General features: G+C 37.6%; 1 protein-coding gene across 2 annotated transcripts in view; it reads right to left on the bottom strand.

Moving 5' to 3' along the window:
- RHOH (ras homolog family member H) overlaps window positions 1-22,293 on the bottom strand; it is a 79,588-nt gene that overhangs the window by 44,888 nt on the left and 12,407 nt on the right. For both annotated transcript variants that reach the window (XM_072620549.1, XM_072620547.1), the window contains exons 2-3: window positions 12,199-12,229; window positions 2,677-2,798 (exon numbers count right to left, since the gene is read on the bottom strand). In XM_072620549.1, coding sequence (XP_072476650.1) covers window positions 2,677-2,760 — 84 coding nt within the window. In that variant the 5' untranslated portion in view covers window positions 2,761-2,798; window positions 12,199-12,229. The remainder of the gene's footprint in view (window positions 1-2,676; window positions 2,799-12,198; window positions 12,230-22,293) is intronic.

Below are 22,293 nucleotides of genomic sequence, written 5' to 3'. Positions count from 1 at the left end.
TATTGCCCAGGAATTTTCCACCCAGATGAAGGTGCTTCCTCAATATGGTGACATACACATATATACTCATATAATCTATATATATTCATATACTCTATATCATTTAGTGGCTTATAATCAGCAAATAGTACTTTACACTAATTAATTTTCTTGAAATGTGTATTATTGTCAGGGTAGTCTGAACCAAAGTTAAAATTCAGCCACAGTGCACTACATTATCTATCCAAAGCCCTGCATTAATACTATAGCTGCATTGACTTTCCTTTTGTAAAACCTTTCCAATTTAATGTAATCACAATTATCCATTTTCCATTTCATAATGTTCACTATCCCTTGTTTGGTCATAAATTCTTCCATTCTCAATGAATCTGACAGGTAAACATTCCTTGCTCTCCCAGTTTGCTTATATTACAAGTCATTATATCTAAATCGTACCATTTTGATTTTATCTTGGTATATGGTGTAGGATGTTGGTCTATGCCTAGTTTCTACCATACTATTGTCCATTTTTCCTAGCAATTTCTGTTAAATAGTGAATTCTTACCCAAGAAGCTGAAGTCTTTGGTCTTATCAAGCATAGATTACTATAGTACTTAACTATTGTGTCTTGTGTACCTAACCTATTCCATTGATCTAAAACTCTTATTTCTTAGCCAGTACCAAGCAGTTTTGAGGATTGCTGCTTGATAATACAATATAAGATCTGGAAGGGTTAGGCCACATTTCCTTTCATTTCTTTTCATTAATTCCCTTCACATTCTGGACATTATGTGCCTCCAGATGAGTTTTTTTTATTATTTCATCTAGTTCTAAGAAATAGTTTTTTGGTAGTTTGGTTGATACAACACTGAATAAGTAAATTAATGTAGGTAGAATTGCTATTTTTATTATATTCACTTCGCCTATCCACGAGCAACTGATATTTTCCCAGTTATCTAGATATGACTTTAGTTGTGTGAAAAGTTTTTTGTAATTGTGTTCATATAGTTCCTGGGTTTGTCTTGGAAGGTAGATTCTCAAATATTTTATAATGTCTACAGGAACATTAAATGAAATTTGTCTTTCTGGCTCTTTCTGTTGGACTTTATTAGTTATATATAGAAATGCCAATTTATGTAGGTTTATTTTATATCCTGCAACTTTGCTAAATTTCTTATTTCAAGAAGTTTTTTATTTGATTCTCTAGGATTCTCCAAGTTTATCATCATTGTCATCTACAAAGAGTGATAGTTTTGTTTCTTCTTTGCCCATTCTAATAGTACCATATATAGTAAGAGGGATGATAATGGACATCTTTGTTTCACTGCTGATCTTATTGGAAATACTTCTAGCTTATCCCCATTACATATAATGCTTGCTGGTGGTTTTCAATAGGTGCCACTTATCATATTTAGGAAAACTCCATTTATTCCTATGGTCTCTAGTGTTTTTAATAGGAATCGGTGTTGTATTTTGTCAAAAGCTTTTTCTGCATCTATTGAAATAATCATATAGTTTCTGCTGGGCTTATTGTTGTTATGGTCAATTATGCAGATAGTTTTACTGATACTGAACCAGCCCACGCCTGGTATAAATCCTAACTAGTCAAAGAGTGTTATCCTCAAGATGAGTTACTGTAATCCTTTGCTAACACTTTATTTAAAATTTTCACATCTACACTCATTAGGGAAATTGGTCTATAATGTACGTTCTCTGTTTTGACTCTTCTTGGTTTAGGTATCAGCACCATATATGTGTCCTAAAAAGATTTTGATAGGATTCCTTCTTCACCTGTTTTCCTAAATAGTTTATACATCATCGGAATCAATAGTTATTTAAATGTTTGAATTCATTTGTGAATCCATCTGACCCTAGAGATTTTTTCTTAGGGAGTTCATTGATGACTTCTTCAACTTTTTTTGAAATGAAGTTGTTTAAGAATTTTATTTCCTCTTCTATTAATCTGGGCAATTTATATATTTGTAAATATGTATCCATTTCACAAAGATTGTCAAATTTATTTTTTTAATTAATTAATTAATTTTTAGATTTTGACATTCATTTCCACAAAATTTTGAGTTCCAATTTTTCTCCCCATCTCTTCCCTCCCTCCACCCCCTAATACCTTGCATTCTGATTCCCCCTTCCCTCAATGTACCCTCCCTTCTATCACACCCCACCCTTCCTTTATCCCCATCTTCTCTCTTTTCTTTTTTTTTTTAACACAGTTCATATTACATAAAACAATTCCAGCTTTTGGTCAGGTGATACTTCGTTTAAAGCATCTACAATATGGGCCACAAACAAATTTTTTTTTAACATTAACCAACTGAAACACAAAAAATAACTACGTATGCTAACTTCACAAGCCCTTGACCAAATTCTCTCCACAGTACTACTAAGAATTAAAGGACCCTAACATATTCTTGTTGGTCTAAAGTCCTAAGCCTAATAGCTTAATTTTAGACTTAACCTCAGATATTCCCCTACCAACAATCTATATTTTAATAGATCTAATATTAAGCTTACAAACTTTTTGACTGTAGGAAATTGCCACTAAGAGTTGGGACATTGCAGAGAAGTAATATCTCCCCAACTTCATGTCACTTCCAGGCAGGAGTAGATTGTCAACTTGCATTCAGTCAGGCTTAAAGTCTGCCACATGTCAGTGGAGAAATTGATTCAAGAGAGTCCTACCTCACCCCAGGCTGAACAGCCCCTCTCCCATTCTTCCCATGAGATCACTTTTTGCAGTTCATACCAGCATCTCACATGCATCATGGATTGGAGGCTCAGATCACCTTTCTAGATATCCATACCTGGGGTTAGATTCAGAAGAACAATTAGTTAACAGTTCTGTAGAATCTTAAAATAGCAAGTTCCAATAACGAGGTTTCAGATATGACTATAATCTCACATTGGCTAAGGAACATCTTTTGAGGCAAGTCTTAAGTGTCTTACATGCCTTTCTATACATGTTCTAGTTCCTGATTGAATAACAATCACAAAATCAAATTTACCATTAAAACCTTAACTTTTCCTTCAATGCCAAATTTTACCTGAAGTTCCCTACCTCTAGGAAACTTAGGCTAAAATTCTTTTCCCCAAACTAAAGATGTCACTGATTTAGTCTCAGTAATTAATTTAGTCAATTGTTTTAATACTAATTGCTTTTACATCACTTTGTAACATGTTCAATTTTTCTCCTTATCTCTCCCCTCCCCCATCCCATAACATTCTGATTACCCCTTCCCTCAATGTGCCCTCCCTTCTATTACACTCCACCCTTGCCTTATCCTCATCTTCTCTCTTTTCTTGTAGGGCAAGATAAATTTCCATATCCCTTTACCCGTACTTCTTATTTCCCAGTTATATACAATAATAATTTTCAACATTCATTCCCAATACTTTGAATTCTAACTTCACTCCCTCCCTCCCCCCACCCATCCTCACTGAGAAGGCAAGCAATTCAATACAGGCTATATATGTGTCGTTTTGCAAAAGACTTCCATAACAATTATGTTGTGTAATACTAACCTTATTTTCCTCCATCCTACTTTATCCCCCCTTATTTTTTTATTCCCTCATTTGGCCTTGTACTTTCCCAAAAGTACCTATTTCCAGTTAGTTCCATCTTCTCTCTTTTCTTGTAGGGCAAGATAAGTTTCTATATCCTATTACCTGTATTTCTTATTTCCCAGTTATATGCAATAATAATTCTCAACATTCATTTCTAACACTTTGAATTCCAACTTCTCTCCCTCCCTCCCTCCCTACCCATCCCCACTGAGAAGGCAAGCAATTCAATACAGGCTATATATGTGTCGTTTTGCAAAAGACTTCCATAATAGTCATGTTGTGTAAGGCTAACTATATTGTCCTCCTTCTTACCCTGTCCCCCCTTTTTTTATTCTCTCAGTTGACCTTGTCCCTTCCCAAAAGTGTTTACTTCTAGCTACTCCCTTCTCCCATTTTCCATCCCTTCTATCATCCCCCTCACCCCACTTGTCCCCTTCTCCCCTACTTTCCTGTAGTGTAAGATAGATTTTCACACTAAATTGAGTGAGCATGTTATTCCCTCCTTAAGCCACATGTGAAGAAAGTAAGCTTCACTTTTCCCCTCTCACCTCCTCCCTTTTCTCCTCCATTGAAAAAGATTTTTCTTATCTCTTTTATGAATGATAGTCTATGCCATTCCATTTCTTCCTTTCTCCTCCTAATATTTTCCTCTCTCATCCCTTAATTTTATTTTATTTTCTTATGAATATCATCTCTTCTGATTCAACTCAACCTGCGCTCTCTGTTTGTGTGTGTGTGTGTGTGTGTGTGTGTGTGTATGTGTATTATCCCTCCACCTACCCAAATACTGAGAAAAGTCTCAAGACTTACAAATATTATCTATCCATATAGGAATGTAAACAGTTCAGCTTTAGAAAGTTCTTTATGATTTCTCTTTCCTGTTTACCTTTTCATGCTTATCTTGTTTCTTGTGTTTGAAAGTCAAATTTTCTATTCAGTTCTGGTCTTTTCATCTTGAGTGCTTGAAAGTCCTCTATATCATTGAGTGACCATTTTTTCCCTTGAAGTATTATACTCAGTTTTTCTGGGTAGGTGATTCTTGGTTTTAATCCCAATTCCTTTGACTTCTGAAATATCCTATTCCAAGCCCTTCGATCCCTTAATGTAGAAGCTGCCACATCCCGTGTTATCCTGATTGTATTTCCACAATACTCTAATTGCTTCTTTCTAGCTACTTGCAATATTTTCTCCTTGACCTGGGAACTCTGAAATTTCGCCACAATATTCCTAGAAGTTTCTCTTTTTGGGTCTCTTTCAGGAGATGATTGATAGATTCTTTCAATATTTATTTTGTCCTCTGGTTCTAGAGTATCAGGGCAGTTTTCCTTGATAGTTTCATGAAAGATAGTGTCTAGGCTCTTTTTTTTTGATCATGGCTTTCAGGTAGTCCCATAATTGTTAAATTGTCTCTCCTGGATCTATTTTCCAGGTCAGTTGTTTTTCCAATGAGATGTTTCACATTATCTTCTATTTTTTCAATCTTTGGCTTTTGCTTTCTAACTTCTTGGTTTATCTCATAGTCATTAGCTCCCCTGAACTCAATTCTTTCTTTTAAAGAACTATTTTGTTCAGTGAGCTTTTGAACCTTCTTTTCCATTTGGCTAATTCTGCTTTTTAAAGCCTCCTTTTCCTCATTGGTTTTTTGGACTTCTTTTCCCAATTGAGTTAGCCTATTTTTTTTTTTTTTAGAAGACAGAAGAAAAACATTTATTTAGACACCAGAAAGACAAATCCAAGATCCAGAAAGAAAAATCTGTCATGGTGACCAAGATGTTAACAAACATGATCACTGGAGGGAGCAAAGCCATTTCCAAGCCTCCCCACCTCTGCCAGGGCTTTCTAACATTCAGACACTCAAGAGCCTGAGACTTGCTGCATGTGCCTGCCTGGGTGCTCCCCCTTCTACCCTAAGTTAGCCTCTTTTTAAAGGTATTATTTTCCTCAGCATTTTTTTTTTTTTGGTTCTCTTTTAGCAAACTGTTGACTTGCTTTTCAAGCTCTTCAATGGCCTGAGCCTATTTTATATTCATTTTGGAGGTACTGGAGGCAGAAGCCTTGACTTCCTCTGACAGTATGCCTTGTTCTTCCTCATCCAAAAGGATGGAAGGAGACACCTGTTCACCAAAAAAGTAACTTTCTATAGTCTCATTTTTTCCCCTTTTTGGGGGCATTTTCCCAGCCAGTTACTTGACTTCTGAATCCTTTGCTAAGAGGAGGGTCCTAGTGCTCCTCCTCCCCCCAACACTGTGCTCAAGACTGAGATTCAGATCAGGTGCTCAATTCCCCCAGGGGCTTTGGGTGGGGGAGGGGCCACCACTGAGGGCTGAGGTTTAGATAAGCTGCTCAATTCCTCCAGAGTCTTTAAGCTGAGCTGCCTGGAAAATGGGCCTAGGGTACTTCTGAGGCTGGCCACCTTAAAGGCCCCCCACCCACTGCTGCTGCCACTGCCTGGGGCCAGTGCTGGGCAGACCCTGTTTCCCTCTCCCCAACCTGGGAAAGACCTCCCACATGGATGTTTGGAGCTTTCTTTGTCGCTTGTCAATTGTCAAATTTATTGGCACACAATTGACCAAGATACCTCCCAATTAATATTTTAATTTCCTCTTCATTGGTGGTGAATTCACCTTTTGCATTTTTGATGCAGATAATTTGGTTTTCTTTTTTTAAATAAAAGTAACTAAAGATTTATTTATTTTATTGGTTTTTTTCATCAAACCATCTTGGTTTCATTACTTCAACAGTTTTCTTAACTTCAATTTTATTAATCCCTCCTTTGATTTTCAGAATTTCAAATTTGGTATTTAATTGGGCATTTTTAGCTTGTCCTCTTTCTAGCTTTTTTAGTTGCATCCCCAATTCATTGATCTCTTCTTTCTCTGTTTTAATCATGTAAGCTTTCAGAGATATAAAATTTTCCCTAAGAAGGCTTTTGCTGCTTTCCATAAGTTTTAAAATGTTGTCTTATCATTCTCATTCTCTTGGATGCAGTTATTTATTGTTTCTATGATTTGTTGTTTCACCCATTCGTTTTTTAGGATATCATTACTTAGGTTTCAATTCATTTTTAGTCTCTCTTTCTATGGCCCATTATTATGTGTAACATTTGTTGCATCATGATCTGAAAAGCATGCATTTAATACTTCTTCCTTCCTGCACTGGATTATAAGGCTTTTATGCCCAAACACATAGTCAGTTTTTGTGCAGATTCCATGTACCATGAAGAAAAAGATATATTTCTTGCTATCTCCATTTAATTTTCTCCAGAGACTACAATATATAATTTATCTAAAACTCTACTCATCTCCTTAATTCTTTTCTTCTTTGTTTTATGTTTAGATTTATCTAATTCTGAGAGGGTTAGGTTGAGATCCCCCACTAATATAGAGGTGCAAAGATCTATTACAGTAAGGGAAAGAAGAGAGGGAGATAAGCTTTGTTTGAACCTTACTCTCATCAAATTTGGCTCAAAGAGGGAATAACATACTCAGGTAGGTATAGAAATCTTACCCTATAGGAAGTAGGAGGGGAAAGGGTAAAGGAAAAAGAGGGTGTGGATAGAAGCGAGGAAAGAAGTAGTAAATGAAAAGGGAAAGAAAAAGGAGGGAGCTGACAGAAGGTCAGGCAGATTGAAGGAGATTTGTGTTCAAAAGCATTCATTGTCCATATTTGCTTTTTGCTCATGGTGTTTCCCTATTTCTAGGCTTTCAATATTGAGCTCTCCTGGAAGAGCACAGCGGTAGTATTCAAAGCTTTTTGTACTGGGGGCTAGGGACCTAGTCACTGGCTTTGTGTGCTGGGGCCTCAAGTGCTGGCACCTGGCAGCTTTAGGGGTCTAGCAATCTACCTGGTGCTGAACTGAGATCCTAGTGGTAGTACATGGCATGTGTTAAGTCCTGATAGAGTTTTTCTACATTGTCCCAGGGTTACACTGAAGCTAGTGGGGGAGTATTCTGGCCCCTGAAGGAAGCCAGCTCACCTGGACTACTATAAAATAAGGGAATGTTTGCTCCTGGAGGAATCTAGCCAGCCTGGAGTTGTGCTTCCTGAAGTTGTGCTGAAGCATGGGGGAGATTTGGCTTCTGGAGGATGCCTGCCTACCTGTGGACATAGAGGTTTCCAAACTATAGTCTACCAGTTCCCAAATCTGTGACAAAAGACTGGGGGTGAGGGGTGGCATGTCCTAGTGCTGGCACTTGCATTCTCTACTACCCTGAAGATCAGGATCTACCATTGATTTCCTGACGGGGGCCTTAGGGCTGGCTAACTGGAATGCCTCCCATCCTATACTCATCTCCTTCTACCACAGAAAGAGGGACCTTTCCCTTTAATCCCCCAAGCCTCCCAGACTAAAAGCTAGCTGGGATAAGACTGTTGCATCCTGGTTTTGTGCTAATTAAGTGGTTCTGGGATTTTTCCTTGGGAAATATTTTCTGGGTTTTTAGAGGTCAATAAGGGAGAGAGAGAACTACTTTCTTCTTACTCTGCCATCATGCCTCCCAGAAGTCCTCACACTAATAGGCCTTTTAAAAATATGATAATTTTAGAAAAACAAAAAAATTTCACATTCCATTACAAAATTCAATACTCTGTTTTTTCCACTTAATAGTATTTGATTTTTTTCTACTTACATGTAAAGATAGATTTTTACCTTTACTTGTAAAAGAGTTGAAGTTCCAAATTGTTTTCTCCCTCACTCCATTCCCCCTACCATATAAAGGAAACAGAGTATTATTATTAAAAGTGCTTTGTAAGCTATAAAATTTTTTTAAAGTGTTAGCTCTTATTATTTTTTTTTTGTGAACTCTACAGAACCTTATAAGTGTTAGCTATAGAGCAATGACTTTTCTTAAACCTAACTATGACAGTTATCTATGCCTCCTGCAAAGAATGCCTTCTCGTTGAAAATGTTGGCTCACACACTTGATCCTCACTAAAAATATGACTGATTTCTCTTTTTCAACATGAGGTAAAAGTACAAAGATCAGCCTTGGGTTAGCGGAGGATGCACTAAATTGAGTAAGTTAGTGCATCAGCAGAAACAATGTCCCAGTGACCAGAGAGATTGCGAGGTGGTGAAACTGCAGTCAGCTTCCTGTAGAAACTCTCTGTCTGCCCCCAAACCCTTCCTGGAATCTTTACCTACAGGTGTCAGGGCTGTGTGCTCAGGGCAGTCTCTCTACTCCACTCAGGGCAGGGTTAGAGGGAAGTTCCTTCCACATCAGGAGTTCCTGCTACTCAGAAAATCCTATGTCCACATATGGACAGTTATAGAACAGTTGGGTCATTGATTCAGGCTTCAGAAGGCTTGTCTGCTTCTTGATTCTACTGAGTCAGGCTATACATTTGATGAATGCTGAGATATAGAAGTGGCACTATTTGACATACATAGAATAAAAATAAGAATAATGGGTGGCATTAATTCATTTTTCAAATATATTCTATTTTCCCCCCAAATGAATGTCAAAACACCTTTTTAAACATTTTTGAAAGTTTTAAGTTTCAAATTTTATCCCTCATTTTCTCCCTCCTTTCCCACCTCAGCCAGAAGACAAACAATCTCATAAAGGATAGACATGCACGATCGTATTTAACATTTGCCCACATTCCTCATGTCCTGAAACAATAATTAGAACAAAAAGGCAAAAATAACAACAGTGGCAATAGAATGCTTCCATCAGCATCCAGATTCCAGAGTTCTTTCTCTGCAGGTGGGCAGCATTCGTCATCATGAGTCTTTGGGAATTGTCTTAGATTATTGTATTGCTGAGAATAGCTCAGTCTCTCCAAGGTGGTTGCTGCTCCATGTTGCTCTTACTCTGTATCATGTTCTCCTACTTACATTACTGGTTACATTAATGAAAGAAATGCCATGTTCCACAACAAGGCCAAAAGTTCAGCCAAAGAGGCAGATGAAATCCTATGGAATTTGAAGAGCACATAGTATATGACAGCAGCTCGATTCTTGGGTCAATTGCTTCAAGTACAAAACGCTGGACAGGAAATTATCTCCTAATAAATTGCCGTCAGTGAACTGTCCAAATCAAGAGCCCATAAGCTCTTGGACACAACATTCAAGTGTAGTATGAATTTTCATTATAATGTTGATGTATTTTCCAACTTCAAAGTATTGTTGTTTATTTTGGAAAATCTTCCTGGGGCATTTTCAGCATAATGGGTAATATCTAAAAATGTTGCTCTGGTTGAAAATAGCATTTTTTTCACATCTTGTAATGGTTAAGTATTTTCATACTTCAAACAACTGTTTACTTTAGAACATCCACCTTGAGTATTTTCAACTGGGTAGAACGAATTCAATCACACTGCCTTCACTGGACATAATATTTCATCTTCTTGTTTTAATTCTTGTCATGTATCACAGCGATGAGTTATTACTTTACAAGTACACATATATTCTACATCCATATGTGGGATTATTGAAATGGTCTGGACTTTTAACTGATTGAAGGATGTCATCAGAAATATATAGAGAGACTCATTATCGTCAATCTGAGAGATGAAAAGTCTCCTAAATATATAACTAGGAGTCATTCTCCAGCAGAGAAATCTGCCCTGAGATCTCAGTCTAATCTCTAAGCCAAAAGGAGTAGCCACGATTCTCAGGGTCACCTGACAACTGCAAGGGTGACTGGAGGCCCTCATTCTCCCCTGAAATCCGAAGACTAGCATGGACCTGAGAGTAAAAAGAGATGGTCAGATGCTGACTATCTCTAGAGAGTCAAAAACACAGACTTGGACCCTAACTATCCCCAGCCAAAAAGGCTGGCCTGACCACATAGGAGTCCCAGGAAACCTAAGTGACAGCCCTGATACCTAGCAATTCTTTCTGAACCAAAAGATCTGCCCTGCTGCCCATGGAAGCCCTGAGAACTGAAAAGACTAGCATAGACCCTCATTCTCCTAGGAAATCCCAAGACTAGCCTGGACCTGAGAGCCAAAAGGGATGATCAGACCCTGACTATTTCCACAGATGCTAAAAAACAGTCTTGAACACTATCTTCAAGGAGTCAAAAACACTGGACTAGTCACTCCATGTTCCTAGGGAACCAAAACGATAGCCCTGGCCCCTCAGAATTCTCTTAGAACCAAAAGGGCTGCTCTGATGGCCAAGAAGGCCCAGAGAATTTAAAGGCCTGCCTTGGTTCCTACAAAACATCACACAGCTCCACAAAGTACAGCCTGGGCCATGATTCAACATCCAGGAACTGAGAAGACTGGTCCTGAAGGACCTTAGGTCTGCCTTTAAAAACTAACAAGTCTATGCTTCTTCTTTCAATGGGACCAGAAAGAAAAATCCTGGGGGAGGAGCCAAGATGGCAGAGTAGAAAGATACACATATGCTAGCTCCCAGTCCATAGCCCATAAAATACCTGTAAAGAAGAACTCCCAACAAAATCTGGAGCAGCAGAAGCCACAGAAAGAAAAATCCTATCTCCTGGCCTTTTGAAACAGATCCTCCAGCTATTGAGATGCCTCCTTTGCCAGTCAGATGCCCACAACAGAGATGATTCAGAAACTGAGTGGTCACAGAAAGATAAATCACATTCAGACATTTCTGCCTCTGCCCTGTTGGCAGAGGCTCTGCTTAAATACTCAGAAGGGAACGTCATTATACATCATCCTGCTTGCCAGTACCTTTCATGTCTGCTTTTACATGAACTAAGTACTGCATAGGACTGCTTAAAATAGCTAATAAGCTACTTTATCAACTGTACCTTGAAGTTTAATTTTTAAAGTTGTTCAATACGAAAAGGTTAATAAACTACTACTGAAGGCCTCATCACATTGAGAGTAACTTTAATTTAACAAGACTAAAATTTGTCATTTAATAAACTTGTTCTTAGAATAAATTACAAGTCTTCCAAATGAGGGCAAAATTTGCCATAAAAATGACAAAATTTGCCTCGTGATTAACACACTTTCTCTCTAGCGTGAAATAACATTTTTCATTTTTAGAAAGAGGAGAAGGCTACTGTCAGAACCTCCAACAGAACGTTAGAGACTCAGTTCCACCATGGCTAGGAAGTTCCAATCTGAGTCTGTAGCCTTCACTTCTCATTGAGGTTTTTCCAAAGCAGGTTTGCTTTAAGGAAGTACAAATGAAGGCAACATGAACTCAGCCCTCGGGTCTGCAATCTTTACATTGGAAGTGGATGTTATTGTTTTTTTCTGGGTCACTCACAGATGTTTATGAGAAGGAAGTCTGGGTAACTAAAATGGAACTTTGAGCCAAAGGAACCAAGAATGGGAATGAGATCTTAGAATATAATGCGTTTCAGTCTGTTTTTCCCTAAGCATCATAATTTCACCACTCCTACGTTCCCCCTCAGGTGGAGGAATGGTGCCATAACAGAAAGCTGAAGGCTGGCTAGAGCAACGTCTTTTGTTAACCCAAACTAGGATAAAGCTATCTGCGCCTCCTGCCAAGAATGGTTTCTCACTGATAGCAATGGTGGCCTCCAGTTCCCTCCCTCCACCACCTTCCAAACTCTCATTCAATCTGTATGGCATCAGAGAGAAGCCAAAACTGCCCCACCACCAGTCAACCTGGAGCCAAAAGCCAGGGACATGACCACTACATTCCCTAGAACAATCAAGAAATGACTGTTTAAAGACACCTACCAGATGGTGGATGAGACCAATTCCATGTGACCTGAAAAGGAAGGACCACCAAAGTCAGGTGAAAAGGCACATCCCTTGAGCTTTTTGTGCCAAAATGATTTTCTTCCAGGACTCACCAACCCCACACCCACACACTCGATCCTCACCAAAAATGTAACTGATTCATATTTTCCCAAAAAAGGAAAAAGTATAAATATCAGTCTTGAGTGAATGGAGGATCCACTAAAATGAGCAAATTAGTGCATCAAGTGGTTCTGGCAACAGAAACAATCTCAAAGTGACCAAAGAGATTAGGAAGTTGCTAAACTGAAGTCAGCTTCCTGTAGTAACTACTCAGTCTTCTTACCAACTGTAGCCAGAGAGTTTTGTTTGTTTGGTATCTGGGGTATGTGCTCAGGGGAGTCTCTCTACTCCAGTGCTGGGGTAGAGGGAGATTCCACACCAGGAGTACTTTGTATTCACAAAATCCTAGGCCCATATTTGCACAGATAGAGAAAAGGGGTGTCATTTACTCAGGCTTCAGAAAGCATGTTTGCTTATTTATCATACTGAGTCATGCTATACATTTTGTGAATGCTAAAACATGGAAATGGTAATATTTTGGCATTAATACAATAAGAATAATAGCTGGCATTTATTTTCAAATATGTTTTATTTTTCCCTACAATTACATGTTAAAACCAGTTTTTAAACTTTTAATTTCCAAATTCTATCCTTCCCTCTCTCACTTTCTTCCCCCTTCCTGAGATGGTAAACAATCAGATATGGGGTATACATGCAATAGCTGGCATTTATATAGCACCTCCTGTGTGCCAGGTTCTGTGTTAAACACATAGGGATTCCAACATCCCTTGTAAACAGTTTCATGGTCTCCCACCAATCTTTGTCCCACAGACTGAGAATTAGCTTGTCCTCTGTAATAATTTTTGGTTTTGTTCATTTATTCATGACATTTCTCATTACTTTCTCAAGCACATCCGGTTTTATGAAAGGGGGCTTAGACACAGAGAGTCCAGAAACCCCAGTTCAACAGAGAAATCACACATTAAACTTCTGGGAAGAAACCATGTACTTTGGCCACACCATCTGAGGGTGCTGAAGCCACTGGCATGGTTGGGGAAAGCTAACCCACCATTGAGGGGAAGGTCATGCTCAAGTTTCTCTCTGCTCTCACTGGTCAGGTATGGATGGGAGGAAGGAAAAGGATCGCTACTTACAACAGCAGGTGGCAAATTTCTGGTAACCTGAAGCATAATATCTTTGAAACTTGAGACTAGAGGGGATTTTGGAGAAAATCATGTCTGACTCTTATTTTTAAATGCTACAACTTTTTCTCACTCAAGTCTAAATATGGAATAAATGAATTGCATGCATGTGAGAGAGCACACACATGCAAACACACATATCCACACACAAACATACATGGAAACACCAAGCACCATATTGTGTGTGTGTGTGTATGTGTGTGTATTGGTGTGGGTAACGGCATATGTATTTGTCCATATGCACACGTATGTCTATGTATGTATGCAAACAAATACATAAATATATATGCTCATGCATGTATTCATGGATAGGTATATAATCACCTTAAGACTGGGCTGAGTTTTAATTAACTCAAAAGTTTTGAAATCTTTAACCAAAAGCAAAAGTAGAAAGGATAGTAAGGACTCTAGGGGGAGCCAAGGATTCATCACAGGGGACTGCATGAGAAAAGATGAATGAGACCCAAATTAGGTTGATTCAAAGTGATCTTCCCAAAACTAAAATTGGACCAGGTCATCATCCTTCCTCAAGAATCTCCATTAAAGGAGTGTACCTGCCCTGTCCCCACCTCCAACTCAGGCCATCCTTCTCTTCGTTTCCCACCATGTTGCTTTTGCTGTAGATCGCCCCATCATTCCTTAGCTCTCTTGAAAATTTCCATTTATATGTTCTCTTGTCTATTAGAAAGTAAGTTGCTTGAGAGCAGGGACATTGTGTTTCTACTGGTACCCAGCACAGTGCCTGGCACTGAACAGGACTTTTATTTTCATTTAGTTATTCGTTTGTTTATTCATTCATTTGTTCATTCATTTATTTATTTATTTATCCGATTGATTTTTAGTTTTCATCCATAAGATTTTGAACTCTAAATTTTCTAACCTCTCCTTCTCCTTCCCCCTTCCCAAGAGACCATGCAGTCTGATATAAGCTCTTCATGCACATATTTTCACATTGCTCATGTGATGAAAAAGAATTTGAACCAATGGGAGGAACTGTGAAAAAGAAGAAATCAAACAAACAAAGAGAGAGAGAGCTAATAGCATGCTCCAAACTGCATTCAGAGTCCAAAGTTCTTTCTCTGGAGGGAGATAGCATTTTCCATCATGAGTCTTTTGGAGTTATCTTAGATTCTTGTAACACTGAGAAGAGCTAAGTCTGTCAAAGTCAGTCATCATACAATGTGGCCGTTAATATGTAAAATGTTCTTCTGCTTCTGCTCGCTTCACTCAGCATCAGTTCATAAGTTTTTTTCAGGTTTGTCTGAAGGCCACTCATCATTTCTTATATTTCAATAGTATTCCATTACATTCATATACCACAACTTGTTCAGCCATTCCCCAATTGAGAGGTATCCTCTTAATTTCCAGTTCTTGGCCAATGCAAAAAGAGTGGCTCTACATATTTTTGTGCATGTGGGTTCTTTTCCGATTTTTATGATCTGTTTGATATTCAGACCTAGGGGATGTATTGCTGGGTCAAAACTTATACAGTTTTAGAACCCTTTGGTCACGGTTCCAAATTGCTCTCCAGAATGGTTAGATCAGCTCAAAACTCCACCAATCATGCATTAGTGTTCCATTTTTCCCATATCTTCAACATTTATCATATTCTTGTTTTTCATGTTAGTCAATCTGATGGTACCTCAGAGATGTTTTGATTTGCATTTCTTGAATCAAGAATGATTTAAAGCATTTTTTCATATGAGTTTAGATAATTTTAATTTCAGCTGAAACCTGCCTGTTCATATCCTTTGACCATTTGTCAATGGGGGAATGACTTGTATTCTTATAAATTTGATCCAATTCTCTATATATTTTAGAAATGAAGCCTTTATCAGAGATATAGGCTATAAAAATTGTTTCCCAGTTTTCTGCTTCCCTGCTACTCTGTGTTGCTGTAAGGGAAATTAAGATCTTTAGGTTTTCTGTATTGAATTTATAAAATCATGCAGAGACTTGTGTCACCTGCATGACCTAGTCACATAACATGACTTGCTGAGAAGAAAAGACTACCTCAATCCCATATCATTTTCCATGAAGATTAGATGCTCCTGGCAGGATTTTTGCCTCCTTAAGGGGTTAGCCACCCCTGGAGGAATGCAAACATCCAATCCCTAGAACAGATGGTCAGATCATATGTAGCTATTTTTAGACACTTTGTCCTATAAAGAGGGAATTCTTCTTTTAACCAAAAGGAAGTCTCACTTATGGGATGGACACATTGCCCAGGAATTTTCCACCCAGATGTAGATGCTTCCTCAATATGGTGACATATAACATATATACTCATATAATCTATATATGTCACCATATTGAGGAAGCTTCTACATAATTTATGTCATTTAGTGTCTTATAATCAGTAAATAGTATTTTGTATTAACTAATCTGCTTGAAGTGTGCATTATTGTTAGGGTAGTCTGAACCAAAATTAAAATTCAGTCATAGTGCCTTACATTATCTATCCAAAGCACTACATTAATACCACAGCTGCATTGACTTTCCTTGTATAAAACCTTTTCAATTTAATGCAATCAAAGTTATCCATTCTCCATTTCATAATGCTCTCTGTGCCTTCTTTGGTCATAAATTCTTCCATTCTCAATGAATTTGACAGTAAACATTCCTTGCTCTCCCAGTTTGCTTGTATTACGAGTCATTATATCTAAATCATGTACCATTTTGACTTTATCTTGGTAGATGGTATAAGATGTTGGTCTATGCCTAGTTTTTACCATACTACTTTCCATTTTTTCTAGCAATTTCTGTTAAATAGTGAGTTCTTACCCAAGAAATTGGAGTCTTTGGTCTTATCAAGCATAATTACTGTAGTAATTGACGATTACGTCTTGTGTACCTAAACTATTCCATTGATCCAAAACTCTGTTTCTTAGTCAGTACCAAGTAGTTTTGAGAACTGCTGCTTGGTAATACAACGTAAGATCTGGAAGGGCTAGGTCACGTTTCCTTGCATTTCTTTTCATTAATTCCCTTCATATTCTGGACATTTTGTACCTCCAGTTGAGTTTTGCTATTATTTTGTTTTTCTTTATGGTTTTGTTTTGTTTATTATTTTGTCTAGTTCTGTTGTATTTTGTCAAAAGTTTTTTCTGCATCTATTGAGACAATTATATGGTTTCTGTTAGTTTTGTTGTTGTTATGGTCAATTATGCTGATAGTTTTCCTGATACTGAACCAGCCCTGCATTCCTACTATAAATCCTACCTACTCAAAGAGTATTATCCTCAAGATAAGTGTCTGTAATGTCTTTGTTAATATTTTATTTAAAATTTTCACATCTGTACTCCTTAGGGTAATTGATCTACAATTTTCTTTCTCTGTTTTGGCTGTTCCTGGTGTAGGGATTAGTACCATATATGAGTCCTAAAAAGAATTAGTTAGGACTTCATCTTCACCTTTTCCTTGATAGTTTAAATATCATTGGAATCAATTGTTGTTTAAATGTTTCATAGAATTCCCTTGTAAATCCATCTAGCCCTAGAGATTTTCTGTTAGGGAGTACATTGATGGCTTCTTCAACTTTTTTTTTTGGAAATGAGATTGTTTAAGAATTATTTGCTCTTCTATTAGTCTGGGCAATTTATATTTTTGCAAATATGCATCCATTTCACAAAGACTGTCAAATTTATTGGCATGCAATCTAGCAAAAGGGCTCAAAACTTGTATTTTAATTTCTTCTTCATTGATGAGATATTTACCCTTTTGCATTTTTTATACAGATAATTTGGTTTTCTCTTTTTTTCAAAAAGCTAAGGGTTTATTTTAATGATTTTTTCATAAAGTCATCTTGGGTTTATTAGTTCAACAGTGTTCTTAATTTCAGTTTTATTAATCTCTCCTTTGGTTTTCAGAATTTCAAATTTGGTATTTAATTGGGGAATTATAGTTTGTCTTTTTTCTAGCTTTTTCAGTTGCATGCCCAATTCATTGATCTCTTCTTTCTCTGTTTTACTCATGTAAGCTTTCAGAGACATTAAACTTCCCTATAAAATGCTTTTGCTGCATTCCATAAGTTTTAGCATGTTGTCTCATTGTTATCATTCTCATGGATGCAGTTATTTATTGTTATTATGATTTGTTGTTTGCCTCATTCATTTTTTAGGATTTGATTACTTAGTTTCCAACTTATTTTTAGTTTCTCTCTCCAAGGCCCATTATTACATGTGGTTTTTATTGCATCATGATCTGAAAAGCATGCATTTAATATTTCTGCCTTTCTGCATTGGATTATGAGGTTTTTAAGCCCTAATACATAATCGGTTTTTGTGCAGGTTCCATGTATCATGAAGAAAAAGGTGTATTCCTTTCTTTTTCCATTCAATTTTCTTCAGAGGTTATCATATCTAACTTTTCTAAAATTCGAGTCATTTCTCAATTCCTTTCTTGTTTGTTTTGTGCTTAGACTTATCTAGCTCTGAGGTTAGGTTGAGGGTTAGATAGCCAAACTGTTATAGTTTGCTATGTATTTCCTCCTGTGACTCCTTTAACTTCTCCTCTAAGAATTTGGATGCTATACTACTTGGTACATATATGTTTAGCAATCATATTACTTCATTGTCTTTGGTAATATTTATCAGGATGTACCTTCCTTCCTTATCTCTTTTAATTAGATCTATTTTTGCATTGTCTGAGACCAGGTTTGGTGCCTGTAATAGCAATTTAAATGGAAATGGAAAGATCTTCCTCATTCATTTATAGGCCCATGTGGCCTGCTAAAATCACCTGGAAGGCCAAGTCATATGTGGTTGGAGGAGTTGCTGACTGGGTAGATCAGAAAAGATGGAGCAGTGAGGAAGTGAGTGAGAGTATTCAGGGCAGAGGAGAGAGGGCCAGCAGGCACAGCAAGGCTCGTGAGTGTTTGCTTGTGAGAAGGCCTCAGCAGAGGGGAGGAGGTTTGGGAATAACTTTGCCCCCTGCACTGACAAGGTGTATTGACTTCTTGGCTACCATCACAGATTTAACTTTCTGCTTCTGGGATTTGGCTCTCTGGTGTTGAATAAATGGTTTTCCTCAGTCTGCTATATGGAGATTCTCTTATACTTTGTGATGGAAAACTATGCTGGCATATTTATAGTCACCACTAGTGTTATGAATATTACCTTGGCAATACACTACCCCTGCTTTTTTTTTTTATTTTAGCTGAGGCATCATATAGGCTACTCCAACCTTGTATCTTTACTCTGTGTATATCCCTCTGCTTCAAAGGTGTTTCTTGTAAACAACATAGGAGGATGGTTTTTAATCCACTCTGCTATCCACTTGTTTGTTATGAGACAATTCATTGCATTTATATTCACAGTTAGGATTATTATCTTTGTCTATCTCTCCATACTATTTCCCTCTGACTTTTCTCCTTTTCCCTCCTCACTAGAGTTTTGCTTTTGAACACAAATCTCCCTCAATCTGCCTGATCTTCTGTCAGCTCCCTCCTTTTTCTTTCCCTTTTCCTTTACTACTTCTTCCCTCACTTCTATCCACACCCTCCTTTTTCTTTACCCTTTCCCCTCCTACTTCCTATAGGGTAAGATTTCTATACCTACCTGAGTCTATTATTCCCTCTTTGAGTCAAATTTGATGAGAGTAAGGTTCAAACAAAGCTTATCTCCCTCTCTTCTTTCCCTTACTGTAACAAATCTTTGCACCTCTTCATGTGATATAATTTACCCTTTTCTGAAAGCTCCTTTCCTCTTCTCCCTGTACATTTCCTTTTCAACACATAATTAGATTTTTTTATCATCACATCAAAGTCAACTTATACTCATGCCTTCTGTCTACGTATACTCCTTCCAAATGTCATAATAAAGGTACAGTTCTCAAGAGTTACACATATCACCTTCCCATGTAGGGATGCATCTAGTTTGCCCTTACTGAATAACATTTTTTTCCTGTTTACCTTTTTATGTGTCTCTTGAATCTTGTATTTGAAGATCAAATTTTCTGTTGTGCTCTGGTCTTTCCATCAGGAAGGATTGTAAGTCCCTTATTTCAATGAATGTTCATCTCCTCCACTGAAAGATTACACTAATTTTTGCTGGATAGTTGATCCATGGCTGTAATCCAAGCTCCTTTGCCTTACAAAATAGCATATTTCAAGGCCTCAGATATTTTCACATGGAACATGCAGGGTCCTCCATAATCCTAATTGTGGTTCCAGGATATTTAAATTGTTTCTTTCTGGTTGCTTGCAATATTTTCTCCTTATCATTGACAATAAAAATTTGGTTACAATATTACTTAGTGTTTTCAATTTAGTATATCTTTCAGTAGGTGATTGGTGGATTCTTTCAATGACTATTTTACCCTCTGGTTCTAGTACCTCAGAGCAGTTTGCCTGTATGATTTCATGAAAGATGCTGTCTAGGTTCTCTTTTTCATCATGGCTTTCATGTAGACCAATAATTTTTAAATTATCTCTCCTGGATCTATTTTCTGGGTCAGTTTTTTTTTTTCCAATGAGGCATTTTATGTTTTATTCTATTTTTTCATTCTTTTGGTTTTGTTTCCCTGATGCTTGATGTCTCATAGAGTCATTAGCTTATGCTTGCCTAATTCTAATTTTAATGAATTGTATTCATCAAAGTAGCTTTTGTACCTCCATTTGACCATTTCTACCTTTTAGGAACTGCTCTCTTCAGTGAGATTTTGTGCCTCCTTCTTCACTTGGCCAATTCTACTTTTTAAGGAGTTGCTTTCTACAGTCAATTTTTGTCCTTCCTTTTCCAAACTACTTACTCTTTCTTTCATACCTCTCACTTCTTTTCCCAATTTTTCTCCTACCAATCTTATTTGACTTTTAAAATCCCTCCTGAGTTCCTTCCAGAAGGCTTGTGGGGCTTCAGACCAGTTTATATTACCCTTGCAGGTTTCATATGTGGATATAATGATAATGATGTTCCCTTCTGAATTTCGGTATTGATGCTTCCTGACCCCAAAGAAAGAATGTATGGTCATTGTCTGCTTCTGCTTTTTGCTCATGGTGTTTCCCTATTTCCTGGCTTTCAAAATTGAACTCTCCTGCTGGAGTACAGGGGCACTGTCCCACAATTCTTATACTGGGGGCTAGGGATCTGGTCCCTCACTTTGTGTGCTGGGGCCTCAGGTGATGGCATCTGGCAGCTGTAGGGTTATGACAATTTACCTTGTGCTGAGCTGAGGTCATGATCTTAGTATGTGGTGTATGCTGAGTCCAGGTAGAGTTTTTCTACATTTCCCTGGGGCTGCACTGAAGCTGGTGGGGGAGCATTCTGGCTCTTAGGGGAAGACTACTTACCTAGGCTACTATGAAACAAAGAAAGATTTGCTGCTGAAGGAAGGCAGCTTGCCTGGAGTTGTACTTCCTGGAGTTTTGCTGAAGCATGGGGGAGATTTTGCTTCTGGAGGTTGCCTACCCACCTGTATACATGGAGGTTTTCCAAGTCTACCAGTTCCCCTACCTGTGACAAAGAACTGAAGAAGGAGGTGTGGCATCTCCTGGTGCTGCCAGTTGCCTGCTCCACTACCCTGAAGATCAGGATCTGCCACTCTTAGAGCTGGCTAACTGGAATGTCTGCCATCCTGTACTGCTCCCCTTTCACCACAGAAAGAGGGACCTTTCCCTTTAATCCCCCAAGCCTCTCAGATTAAAAGCTGGCCAGGATAAGACTGTTGCACTCTGTTTTTGTGCTGATTAAGTGGTTCCAGGATTTTTCCTTGGGAAATATTTTCTGGGTTTTTAGAGGTCAATAAGGGAGAGAGAGAACTACTTTCTTCTTACTCTGCCATCATGCCTCCCAGAAGTCCTCATACTAATAAGCTTTTTTAAGAATATTATTATTTTAGAAAAGTAAAACAATTTCACATTCCATAACTAAATTAAATATTTTGTTTTTACCATTTAATAGAATTGAACTTTTTCCACTTACATGTAAAGATAGATTTTTACATTCACTTGTAAAAGAGTTTGAGATTGAAATTTTTTTCTCTCCTTCTATTCGCCTCACCTTATAAAGGAAACTGAGTATCATTATTAAAAGTGCTTTGTGAACTTTAAAGCACTTTATAAGTGTTACCTATTATTATCATTAACAGGGTTTTGTGAACTTTACAGAACCTTATAAGTGGTAGCTATGATTAGTAACTGTGCTTTCTAAGCTTCAAAACCTTTAGAAAATGTTAGTTATTCTTATTATTAAGTGTTTTGATAACTGTAGAACCCTATAAGATTTAGCTATGATTATTGAAAGTGCTTTGTGAGTTTTATAATCTTTGAAAAATAACGGAAATTATTATTATGAAAAGTGTCTTATGAACTTTATGGAACCTTATAAGTGTTGGCTATCAAGCAATGTCTTTTTTTAAATCAAACAATGATAAAGTTATCAGTGCCTCCTGCTAAGAATGTGTTCTCGTTGAGAATAATGTTGACCCACACACTCGATTCTCATCAAACATGTACCTGATTTCTCTTTTTGAAATAGAGGAAAAAGTACAAATGTCAGCACTTGGTTAACAGAGGATGCACTAAAATGATTAAGTAAGTGCATCTAATGCTTCCGGCAGCAGAAACAATCTTCCAGTGACTGAGGAGATTACAAACTTGTGAAACTGAAGTTGGTTTCTCAGACAAACTCTCCATTATTCCCATAACCCTTGCTTTAGATTTTACCCAGTGGGGTCAGGGCTATGTGCTCAAGGTAGACTCGCTATGAACTGCAGGGGAAAATGGAGATTTCAGATCATGGGTTCCTCCATGTTAGAAATCCTAGGCCCATGGATGGAAAGCTATAGAAAAGAGAGGTCATTAACTGAGGCATCAGAAGGCATGTCTGCTTCT

The sequence above is a fragment of the Notamacropus eugenii genome, chromosome 6 (genome assembly GCF_028372415.1).
Source record: "Notamacropus eugenii isolate mMacEug1 chromosome 6, mMacEug1.pri_v2, whole genome shotgun sequence".
Classification (NCBI taxonomy): Eukaryota; Metazoa; Chordata; class Mammalia; order Diprotodontia; family Macropodidae; genus Notamacropus; species Notamacropus eugenii.
This window is presented reverse-complemented; position numbering and strand designations above follow the sequence as displayed.